Here is a 13,205-nt window from a genome sequence, read left to right as displayed (position 1 = left end):
GTATTTTCATTTTTATTACAAAATGAGGAATTTTCAAGAGTGTAAGACGAAGAAAACACTCATTTCTGAACCAATCCTAGCATAAATTATCATTTGCCGATTTTGTTCTCAAAGACAATTATTTGGTGTGCCAATTATACAGGAAGCCTACTGACACATTACTGCACATATTTTCTTTTCCACTGCTTTATTTATCAAATTTATCAAATTTTATTTATCAAATTAACTTTGTGTAAAAAGCCACCATTGCAACAAACATTTCTAATCAATTCAGAAAGAATACTTTTACAACAGACACAAACTGAAATGGTTTCTCTGAAGTCAAATAAACTTTCTCAAAATTCTGGCAGTATCACCGTTGTTTTGTATTAAAATGAACAAAATTAGATTTAACTTAATTATTAGAAGTAATGGGACACCATTAGACTCTTAGTCTCTCAGTCTGACTTACCTTAAAATTGGGATTACAACCAAACTGACAAATACTAAGTCTCCATCTTGGTTTAGTCTGAGGTGTAAAATTTCTTTTTCATGCACAGGGGCTTAACCTCTACATTTTCCAACACAGTATAAACTTTATTGTATTTTCTTATTTCCTAACTCCTGCATTCCATCGTTTTTCTATTTTCAAATCTGTTGGTGTAACACTAACTTAGAAAAACACCACCACCCAAATCCCGGCTTCTCGTAGATCCTAACATAAACAAGGCTGAGCAAGTACGTTAGTTCAGAGGAGTCCATGTCTGCAGGGATCGATCTGAGAGAAGTTTGCCATGGAAGAAAAATGCCTTTTGGCTTTTTGTGATCCTGTGGTGTGAAACTTTCTACCTGGACAAAGAAAAGCTGACCATCTCTAAGTGAAAAAATGCTTGTAAAGTTTAAGGAAAGTCAGACCCCAACTGTAAACACAATTTGACAGCATCCATGTAACCCAGCATTAAATTGCTAGCACTCCTTTTTTAAACATTCAACTTACAGGTATTAAAGTTATTATAAAGTAACCGTATTATTAAATATTTATTATGTAAACAAATGTTTCACCATAGGTTAGGTTTAAGGCAAGAGAATATGCAACACACCTTTCTCTAGAGAATACTGAAAAAAGAGGAAATCTCACAGAAAAATCTAAAATACATTTGTGTTAAACAATAATAAGCTTATTAGGAAGCTAATATGTTCTTTAAGCAACTAATTTTTTCCATCAAGAAGACACATGCATTCAACGAGTCGTAAATGAACAGATCAAATTAAATTCCATATCAATCAACAGCAATTGGAGAAGTGGAATAAATATAAGTGACTCAATGCTCTCTAAAGTATAATAAAGCTGGCTTTGGTCATACTTTACTCTTTCTCTCATGAGCACACTTCAGCAGTCCTAAACCAAGCAAAGCACATAAACAACACTGGAGCTGACAGAATGACATACAACTTCCTTCTGAGATGCACTTACAAATCCTGCATGCAGATTCCAGATAACCAACAATTGCAGTCTGACTTCATTTGAAGAAATTTTGAGGTACTGACACCAAGCAATGACTCACAATAAAGACTTCAAGAGTTAAGCTGCATCAGCACAATCACTATAAATTTTGCTCTTTCTTGCTAGCAGCGAATAGTGAGTTTTAGAGATTCTCTGTACTGGTAGTTATCTGTACTCTATGTAGACACCAACTTTCAAGGCAACCTTCAAGGCCTGCTTTTTAACAATTCAATTATTTCACGTTGATACATCTGAAGCACACTTCATGTTATAGGTAATATACATAATGCAAACAAGACAGATCTCAATGAAATCCAGTCCTACATGGAAGTCCTCCCTTATCCTCCCTCTGCATCCCTGAAGCTGGTCATGGCTACTAGTTGCACTTGCCCACTGCATCTGCTCAGTGACTAAGTGCTGTATCAGCACCTCCTCACCTCAGTCCTGTAAGCTGTGGTAAAAGGAAACACAGCTTCTTTAATAATACATGCAACAGAATGCTCCTTCTGTGTGTTAAGGGAAATTAGCACTTTGAGAATCTGTACACTGAGGTTGATGCTAAGAGTGTTGACTCTTCAGCAGGTTTTGCTCAAGCTCTAAAAATGCCTGAAATTTGTACTGTTAATGCATACAAACCTTTGCAAGTCTACAGTTCACCTCTGCAGAGGGGTATGGAAAAAATATATCCAAATTAAATATGGGATGCTAACACAGAAAAGTGAATGCAGATGAGCTCAGCTGATAGATCTCTCTGCCATCCTCTAATTCGCTAAAGGGATCATATATCCAAATGGGACCGAACTGCTGTGGTGGACTAACATGCTCTGCATCTACTCTGACAATGTGTGTGCAAACAGTCTGGAAAAATAAAAAAAGAAAAGCATTAATATGGATTCCAGAAAAACCTGAAATATTTTTGACTGGGCAGGTAAGAACACTTTCCTGAACAGAAGTCAGCTTTGCTGTTTTTTTAATAAGAATCCAGTAATATTTAATAAAATATCTTAAAAAAAAAAGAAAAAAAGAAAAAAAATACTTTCATGCTTTTGTATTAACTCCAAAAACCAGTGCATATCAATACTTAATGCTTTCTCTGACAGAAATGCTTTCTCTGACAGTGGGTAAGAGAAAACTCTCTGATATTCTGTATGGCAAAAAAACCCTGTGACTAAGAGGGCTTTTTTTCACTTATTCTTGTGAAACCAATCACTTCTTTATGACCAGAGACATAAAATAAATTCAAATTCTTATTTGGATGTTTTATTCATCTGTGAAAGGAGAAAAACATAAAAAGTACAACTCTATTAACTACCTACCTCAAACTGAGGTTAAGGCATATTTTGGTTTTCTGCTGTACATTTTCAAACTTTCTGCCTATTCTAACACTTGCAGAAAACACTGCCACGCATGCAGAAGCATCTGGGAAAATGTATAGTTTAGTTTATGTTTGAGCATCCCATTCTGAGCTGCTTAAATGTTTCTCCAATTGTAGTTAGTCAACAGTAAAAATAATGCATCGTACTCAGAAGACAGAGAGAGTGATGTGTTTACAACCTATTTTTGCTCATATTTTTCAACAGAGAAATATGTAAGTTTTTTTTTTCTTTAGGAATAGAAATCACTTACTTGAGGTGGCTAATTTAGGCAGAGGTGTCCCACATGCTACCCCACTGGAGACTGGTATTTTCATACTTCATACAAATGGGGAATACAAAGGCATCCTGGGGGATTTTACATCTGCTTCTCCACAGTTTCGTACTTCTAAGTAATACTGTTATAAGATCATGGTCACGTCAGTCACAATTAGATTAACAAAATGTAGATGGTATTGGTTAAGTTTGACGCCGTTTTTTCCATGAGTGGCAGTAAAAAGGGGAACAACAACAAAAATTCACAAGAGATGAGATGGTTATTTCAGAAAATTCCCAGTGTATATTTTAAGAAACCACAACTCTGCCTCTCAAGAGTGTGGTTTGTTAGTTAGTAAACAGTGAAAGATGTGAGCATTACGCTCTGCTGAACGACTTTTGTCCTATCTGGCAAACACCTTTGTTTAGAAGACTCATTAGTAAGGCTAAAGCAACTATTCTATAATTATAACCTCTCCCTCTTTCTCTCTCACTCTCTTTTCTTTTTTTCCCTTGCTATCATTAAGCAACAATTCACTGTTTGGTTAAGGTTTATATTTTAAATAATGTAAATGGAGAAAACCTGTTCATCAATTAACCAAAGAAAATACGCTTCTAACTTAAACACTGAAATTTTATGATTGAAAGTGAAAGAAAATGAAAAAAATTCATAATCACTGTGAACTGTGTACATATGAAACAAAAGGGAACTTTAGATGGAAGAAAATTATGTTATAGTTTTCATATATCACCACCAAAAATTCAGTAACAGAAGGAATTAAACATTTATCATCAATTATTTCTTCTCATCTTTTCTCTAAGTAAAAGGTATTAAGCCTTATATTTAAAAAGTCATTACACAATCTAAAAAGAATGGCTAGTTTTAAGAATAGTACTATTCAGCTTACTACCAATGGTTCAGCTTAATCTATCATACACACTGCATTACAATGAAGGAAATTTTATTAAAAATAAAAAGCAAAGATGGAAGGGGGTTCAGAACTGTTCTAACCTGCCGATCAAAAGCATCTTTCAACTAGCAGTTTGAAGTCACAGTTGTACTCTGCTACGTACATACATACATAAATGTTACAACTGCATTTAAAGCACTACAAAATGTTCCAACCATGTTTCTTTGATGGGTATGCAAGAGAACCTCTTAAACCTGTATAATCCTTCTCTACCACCTCCCATTCTCCCTCAGCTCTCTCCCCTTCCACAACAAATGCATGATTTTAGCAGCCATATTTCATCAGTCCACTCCCCCTTCAATAAGCCTTTTCAAGAGGCGCACAAAGAAGCACCACAGCATCTTGAAAATGGGCAGTCATCAAGGAGCACAAGAAGAACTTTGCCAGCTCAGGTTGCTCATTTCAAGCTGCAGGCTGCAGGTGAGCACAGAACCACAGGATCGTAGGGGTGGGAAGGGACCTCTGGAGATCATCCAACCCCCTGCTCCAGCAGGTTCCCCACAGTAGGTTGCACGCCCTCTCAGATGCATCCAAAATCATTCTAAACACACAGCAGTGAAGAGGAAATAATTATGGATTTTTTCCCTCAAATGATGACATCATACACGAATACCATACTGTAGTTCCAGGGACAAAAACTAAATACATTCCTAAACATCTTTTCCTTAAATGGTGCAGATAGTTGGATAATTCATCCTTGCCACTTGCCAGTTTAAAAACAGCTTGCTAGACCAATGACTTCACAGACAATATATCTATGTTATCTGGAAGACAACAGTTTGTTATTCAGCTGTAACTGCAGTTGTATTTTCTGCTGCAGTTTTGCCATGCATTATGCAAGCACACCAGTTCAGCCTCCTCTGGCCTCATTCCGGCCATCTTCCTGAGAAACTAAATGATGGTGGCATGGCTCTAAGTCCCTTCAGCAATATAGAATGTGGGTGAAATCACTCCTGTAACCCAGTACTATGAAGAAACCTGAGACCTGCTAGAAAATACACAAATCCAACTCAATTTCCAGGTACCTACTTTGACAAACGCACGTGACATGGGATATGTCAAAAATCTTTGATGGACTGCAACAATCAGCCACTAACTGATACATTCAATCAACAGTGACAGTTTAATGCAAAATATTAAGCAGTTTGTAACATTTTTGTACAAATTTTCAATTCAGATCTCAAGAGTGCACAAAGTACTATTTTTCCTCACATTTCAATGATCTTAAGTTAGGCAGAACTGAACGGTGTATGATGATGGAGACGCATGGGAACAAATACACAAAGGAGAGCACAGTCCCTCAATTTAATCCTATATGCAGCAGGGATTTTAAAACAAATAAAACACTGAGATGACAGAAAACATCTTTTCTGCTATTTGACTACCAAAGCTGGGAAAGCTGAAGCCTCACTTGTTATGAGAAAAGCTGCTTGCTGCCATCCTGACGCTGATAGCTGTTACTGTGTATGGAACTTTCAAAGGAGATAGAACTAGTAACTAATAACCATCCTGGTCTTGAAACGGTTAATTATCAAGAATTGTTCAGGTGGATTGGATTCATTGGAAATTGGTGTTGGGAGGGCACTACAGGAAGGACTTAGCCACCATTGAGTCAGCACAGCCTGTTTGTGAACTCTGCTTTAGCAAAATCCAATTTGGAGTATGATGCAGCCAATTCTAGCAAAATCTCTAGCAGAAGTAGCATTAAATGGCAAATCCTGAAGTCACACAAAGTGAAACTAACATGAATTACCCGAATGCTAGTATTTACCATCATGCATGTAGCCTGTGTACATATCAACAAAATGAGGCTCAGGTGGTATGCTAGACAAAAGATACAGAGAGACAAACAATGATGAGGTAGGCTTTCTGACCTCAGATTGCAAGAGCGAATTGAGAGATGACTTTATCCAATACTAATGGTTAAGTCTTATATCTAGAAGATATACGCATATTAGGGGGAGCATATTAGAGATATGCTTAGTTTCCAGATGTGCTGCTGAGACAAAGAAAAAGTTTTCACACATCAGGAGTTGAATCTATGAACAACAACTCAAACAATTTTTTTCTTTAATTACTTCATCTAATGCCTGGATAGATGCCCCAAAAGTTGGCTGAAACCATTCTCAAAGACAGAATAATTACAAAAAACAAACAAACAAAAAAGAACGTGAGATGTATCGTTTGCATGTATATTAGCTCAAATATAAAATCAATTTTCTTTGGCCAAGCTCACATCCCTTGTGTTTGCTTGTCTGAGAACTTGCATAATCAAGTTTCATTAGCACAAACGTTTGCACAGAGACCAATCTAGGCCTTCACACTCGAGTATATCTTTTGTAAGGTAAAGAAGATCAGTGAGCAAACTGGGGAAAACTACTGGCTCAGAGCAGTATTCTCTTAATCTCTTGGTTTAGTTCTTAAACAGAGGAACACAGCAAACACAAGTACATACAACCTTTCCAGCTACAGCCACCCGCGTGCCTACATACACACACACGCTGTTATTTTGTGTGAATGCAATGAGATAAAACTAAATTCTCGAACCCTCTAATAAATCTAAGAGCAGTTATTTTTTCCTAACAAAGATGCCATGAGCAAACTGTATGCGACCTAGGAAGATAACCAGATTTTCTGCTTTTGTGGTTTTTTTGTCCCTACTTCTTGCCTACTCTTTTGTTTTACAAATCACTACCTTTCCCTGATATCGCCTAAGTGCTCTAAGTATCCCCACATCTCATGTCTCTGCAACCAAATTTACCCAGTCATCTGAGCAGCTGACATGAGTAACCAAGATCACTTAACTCTTATTTTAGCAAGACAACAGATGTATGTCACCAGACAAGAAGACCCCACTATTTTCCAATGCAGACAGAATTCCACAGAAGTCTTCAACTTCACTGCTATCATTGGGCCCATATATAAGTTTCTAAGTCAAAAGTAACTTCAACAGCTTTTCCTGGATTACTAAAGAAGCCACCAATTAATGCACAGTACAGCTCACAGTGAAGAAAGAGGACTTCAAAAGTAGAACTACTAGCATTAGAACGAAGTCATACTCTTGCATGTATAATGTATAACAAATAGGTAACAAAAACCTACAACTCTACTGCAAGGCATGCTATTGAAAAAGAAAATTTTATATCTCTTCATAAGCTCAGCAATTAACATTCTCAGAAGATGCAAACAAATTTAATAATAAACTCATCAACTTTTTGTAAATGAAGGTCATCACAACTATACCTTTACTTCTGTTGATCACTCCTACATTCAAGGCAGTTTGCTTTGCAGTTCTCTTGCACAGATAAAATAAAATTTGGTTTTTCAATAACAAGTATGCAGAAGATAAAATATTTAAAGATGGATTTGCATTAATCTTACAGAAAACTATTCAGTTTTTAGGAAACTATTCCAGAATGACATGAAATATTTTGTGAAGATACTCTGGTCTACAGTATACATACCAAACAGTTCAGTGCCAACACAGCACTAAATCATGCGCAATCTGAAAATCCCTTACAAAGCTAGAATTTGCTGAATATAAAGTTTGTGAATATTTACCAAATCACAGTAGTTTTAAATAAGTTGAAGTTAATTGAGGTAAGACAAAAGAGTTATCACAGACAAAACCAACCCACTGAAATCTAGGTAAGCTGGATCTTAGTCCAACAAAACAAAATCGACTTTTAAAATTAAATTAATCTTGAAATTTAACTTGAAAGGAATACTGAAGCGGAAGACAAGGCAAACAATAACCTGCCACTGTTACAGTATCAATCAAGAAGAAATAAATATGTGAAGGTCATTAAGGAAAAATAAGTTTGACAGCAGTGCTCCCCTCCAAGAGTTACTTAAATACACTTGTAGTCAGGAAAGAACAACTCAGATCTTTGCTTACGATCTATCTACTCTTGTTAGAGCACAAGGTCTCCTGGGTCACAGTTTCACATTTGCTGCATATACCATATCAGGCAGTAGTATGACAATAAATAGTGTAGATGTATGGAGCAGTCATGTCAGAATACTAAAATGGCCTGAGAAGCAGGCACTGAGTTTCATTTCCATGGAGGACCAGGATCTTGGTAATTTAAAGAGGCATTAATGATCAAGGAAAAGCAACTTTCAGGCCCAATGTAAATAAAGAATCTGTCTTTGTGTCTTTTTAGTACCTCTCTGTCCAGCAAAGTATTTCTCCCAGAGCAACAAAGAAAACTAGGTTAAGCTTTAAAAACACAGAAGCTCCGTATCATAGCCAAATTAAACCATTTTAAAATACAATGAATTTGTAACACACTCAACAGTCACCAAGTTGTGTCACTGACTATGATATATGCTAGTGAACTTTTCAGTATTTTAAGTCAGCAATCCAATTTGTAATCCAAATGTATTTTTTAATGCAAGCTGTGACTTTTTTGGTTTTGCTGTTTTTAAAGCCAAGAAATTAGTGGTAACTTACTGATAAAAATTTCTTCCTGTGACAAGAGGTAAAAGACTGGGATTTAGCTAAGAGTCTGAGATGCTTTCTCCCATAGTCTGTGTGATGAAAACAATGGAGATGCTTAAAAATCCCACAAGTAAGCATGTGTATCAGCATTACCTTCCTTGCCCACTTCTTTCTTTTTCTTTTCCTTCCCCACTCATTAAATACTATGGACAGGTTATAAAAGTTATATCATCCCGTCCCACTGAATGAGAAGGACAGCATCCTCACTGTCACCATTCTGTGTGTGCACATGCCAAAACAGTATTGCACATGAGAACTGTATTTCTAACCTAGACTTCTCTCATGTGCTTCAGCAAAAAGGCTAACATCACTCCACCACTCTGAATGAGATCCAGAGCCCAAAGATATTCTTTTGGGTAAAGCAACTGCTGTTGTACAACATACAATCACAAGCATGCAGCAAATACATGATGGCTTTACAATCTCTTTCACTGACTATCTTAGTACCATTTTAATTTTTAAGGAATGATGGAGGGGCAGCTATCAGCACCAGGAGAAAGGGCTGTTTGGTCAGGTCAGTGACACAAGTACTCCTGAGTTTCAAATCTCTGTGCCAAGAGTGAAGGTTTGAAAATGTGGTTAAGTTGCTTAACTGCCACATTTTCAGGTATATCACAAATGCAAAGCACAAATATTCTTAAGGAATATTTAAATATTAAACACTACTTCATAAATCATCTTGAAGGTAGAAAATTATGCAAGTCTTCTGTTTACTACTACAACGAATGACTCCACCAAAAGAAAGTCATTTGAAAGAGGTGGAGAAGATACATAGAAAAAAAACCAACAACTATCTTACCTCAAGCTTTTAGGAAAAAAAAAAGAATTTAATTTTATGTTTCAGAACAGTGGACTTCACTCTAAATCCACTTTTTTCAGAATTTGTGTTTTGTTTTTGAACAGGCCACGAGACTTAACCTTCTTGTCAGTATTTGTAGTTAAGCAACATTTCAAAGGGAAAACACAGTACCAAAAAAACCCCACAGTGTCTTTGGCTGGTTCTTTAAGGCTCTTTTTCCAAAGACTGGGAGCCATATGGGTCTTTACTGATCAGTACAGTAAGCTTTATATCCATTTACCTTAAATATATGTCACTATTTGATTTTATTGTTCTGAGATATTACTTGAGTGTATTAATAGACAGCACAAAAAGTCAACCCGGACTTTTCAGCAAGCATAGCACAGTTCTGTACCATGGAGGCGGTGGGCAATGGCAAAGGAAAGACCCACTGATTACAACTCAGGACAACTTTCTGTGTGCTTTATTATTATTATTATTATTATTATTATTATCATTATATGGAACCACTGTCAATCTTGACCATTGCCAGGCTAACACCCAAGCTTTGGTAAACTTAATCCATTGAAGTCAAATGAGTTCTTTCCTACACATATGCATTTTTCCCTTGCTTCCATGTGCTGATGAATCATCACTGGATCCTTCTCTTTTCCCAAAATAGTCTGGAACGAGGGAAAAGAAAATACTCTCCACAGCCCCAAAATTCCCCATTGTGGCAGGAGCTCAACAATTCCTTTAGCTACACAGGCCATTTTCTCTGCCTGAGTTTAGGCATCGGGAGCAGAGGACAGAAAAACAAAACGCTGAGTGCTACAACAGACTTGTGGTATTGCTACTGACCATACTGCCAATTAGACAAATCATAACACACTGCAGTGTGTTCTCTGAAAACCCTAAATCACATAGCAACTCTAAGAGTATACATTTTCACAATAGCTATTCACATGAAATGTGTATTTTTGGTTGAAGTCTAACTCAGAGCTGAGTTATTGCCAGGACAGCAGAGTGCTGTAGTCCTGACATGCTAATATACTACTTCGTGACTAATCTACTTTCATCAATTACTATGTATTTATGATTTGCACCTTCACAATCTTCTACACATCTCTTCTCAGAACGTTAGTAGTCACACAAACCCGACTAGGGGTCACTACTGTGTTACACACAAATGTACTGCTTGACTTTATGTATATGAAGGTGAGAAAAACAAACATAATACTAATTTTACTGAAATACTGCTTATCATTTTTTTCCCAGAGTATACATTAGAGATGCAATCGTAATGCAGGTATGCATCTTGTTTGGTAAAAAGCAGAGAAGTTTTAATGAAATGTAAAGAAAAACAGCTATTTTCAAGCACTGTCTGAGTCACAGAATTTAAAACACAGCATTTTCCTTATATTGGTTTTGAATTTTTAAAGCTGAATCATTTAAATCAAAATGATTCTGTGCGTATCTATTTCAAATAATACAGATATTTAAAACTCTTTGATATTTTCTTTCACAGTAGCTTTTGTAAACTGTTAAATATCAGAAGCACAAGATTTAGTTGTACAAAAAAGACAGACTATCATAAAACCAGCAATTAGAATTAGAACTTTAACTGCTGCATTCCAAAACTCCTAGATCTTGCAAATGCAAATATATTTTTAAACTTCATAGACAATTACATCTTTGGCTATTAAATCAATAAAAAGTAACACTTACTACTGTGCACAGTCAATCAGTTGATACTCGTTTGACCTCTCGAAGCATGCTTTCACGCCTTCATCATCCCAGAGCTTTTTCGCATGTTCAAAGAATTCCTGAAAATTGGAAACACAACCAATGAGAACATTTTTAATCTTCTGAATCCTCAACCTTTATGTGTTGCTGTTTCTCCCAACCTTCCTGCATTTTAATAATGTGGAATGATAAATTACACCTTTAAGAAGAAAAGGAAAGAAGCATTTATTAGCAGGTTGCTGACAGTTTCCAGTACATGGTATGTAATGAAGACAGTCTTCAAAATTCATACGAACCTCTATGAAAAAATGAAGTGTAAGTGGTTCTAGTGGTTGGAGACTCTACCTGTTGCAGGGGGGTTGAAACTAGGTGATCTTCATGGTCCTTTTCAACCCAGGCCATTCTATGATTCTATGACACAAAAGCATGCTCACTTAGTCTTAAACTGAATTTAAATTTCTGCCATGGAAAGCAATGCAAAAGGTTGTTCAGCTTATAACCACTAGCTCCTCAGAGGAAGAAGGAGCCTGTAACTTTAAAAAGATTGTGTAATTTTTCCTGAAAAACACAACTCTCCGCTGTTCAGTATTTTCTCATGCAACATAATTTAACTGCAAGAATTCAGAGCCTTTGCTCAACACCGCTTCCTCTGAGCCTGGCACAACGTATTTTTCCCAGCTATCCCAAGCAACCCAACCCAGAAATATGTGCCGACCAGCTTATTTCAGAATTATGTGAACAAGAAGCCACAGCCATCCTCAGTGATAGTGAAGCTGCAGCTCAGCTGTATAAAACACACGGGCACAGAAAAACTCTGACTGACAGCCTCTTCATTCCCTGTGCCCTGGATGCAGAGCATCCTGCACTCCAGCTCTTTTTAAAGCTGGGGTCTAGTTCTATATTAAATCTTTCTAAAATCAAACAAAGTTGGATAAACCAAAGAATTTGTCTTTTTCTTTATTATGAGACTGAGTCTTTCTCTGAAAGCTTTTTTTTCAGGAGCTTTTGAAATTTAGAGAAAAGTAGATGCTAAAGCAGTTGTGAAAAATCTGCACAGAAAGTCTTGGAAGAAAATAAGAAGCATGATTGAAAACTGGTAGATAGATACTTATATTGCCCTTGGAATGATTTCTTCCTCATGATGAGGCCATGTTTATCTTTCTTTAGTGACTTATGTAATGATTACTTAGAACACTGCAGATTCACCTTTTGAAGACAGGCTATGGCTATTATAAACTCTCTGTTCCTACAGTAGAAAGAATGCAAAAACAAGCCCGAGAAAGGACAAGTTAGCAAACCAAATAAGTAGGACAAAATGGACAAATGTAATAGATAACACTGCTGGAAGAAACAACAAAAAAAAAAAGGTCTGGAAAAGCGAAAGGAGCAAAGTCAAAATGAGAAATTCCAGAAAATGGGGAACTCTTCCACTCTTCTTTGTTTGTTATCTAGCCCATCAACCGAATGCATTCGCTTGCTGGCATCTCTGTCTAAACACAGGCAATTCCTTTTTGTGTGAAAGAAATTGCCCTGCACAAGTAACACTGGTCCCAAGGCAAAAGGACTTGTCTGTCCTACTGTGTGGAATGGACCGTGTGAGGCAACTACAGCCTGTTCCCCTGAAAGGACCTGAGCACAGCCTGGCCCTTCCCTGTCTTCCCATCCACCAGCATGTGGGAGTTCCCATTCCTGAGGGGAATACTTCTGCATCTGAAAAATGGTTCCATTCAGCCTCTGGCAGCCTACAGGATAGAGATGAGAAGAGATCAAGGATGCCAGCGTGAAAACTTTCTTTCCTATGGTATGGCATGGACTGAGAGATGGCTGTAGATGTGAATAAATACAATAAGTAGAAGAACAAAATTAAACAGCTATGGCAGTTTCTAACTTCACATCTGTTTTTTTTACATCCTTTGCATGACCTTAATTTACAATAAAAATCTCTTCTGAAGAAGAGACAATTTTCTGCTGAAAATAACTCCGCTTCTAAAACCCTACAGACATGTTGCAAATACACAGCTTCCATATGATATGCTTCAAATATTTCCCCCTGACCATTATATCTCAAAGCAGTCTATCTAAAATGACTTCCAGA

The 13,205-nt window shown here is 36.8% G+C and overlaps 1 protein-coding gene across 2 annotated transcripts in view; it reads right to left on the bottom strand.

Annotated features, from left to right (window-relative positions):
• The window catches only part of GNAL (G protein subunit alpha L), a gene marked incomplete at both ends in the record, with an annotated part of 178,154 nt that overhangs the window by 44,204 nt on the left and 120,745 nt on the right, over nt 1-13,205 (bottom strand). For both annotated transcript variants that reach the window (XM_079533018.1, XM_079533019.1), the window contains one exon: nt 11,093-11,190. In XM_079533018.1, coding sequence (XP_079389144.1) covers nt 11,093-11,190 — 98 coding nt within the window. The remainder of the gene's footprint in view (nt 1-11,092; nt 11,191-13,205) is intronic.

This window comes from Tetrao urogallus (assembly GCF_951394365.1).
Source record: "Tetrao urogallus genome assembly, chromosome: 3".
In the NCBI taxonomy this organism is placed as follows: Eukaryota; Metazoa; Chordata; class Aves; order Galliformes; family Phasianidae; genus Tetrao; species Tetrao urogallus.
Note: the sequence above shows the minus strand (reverse complement) of the source record. Positions and strands in the feature narration are given on the sequence as shown.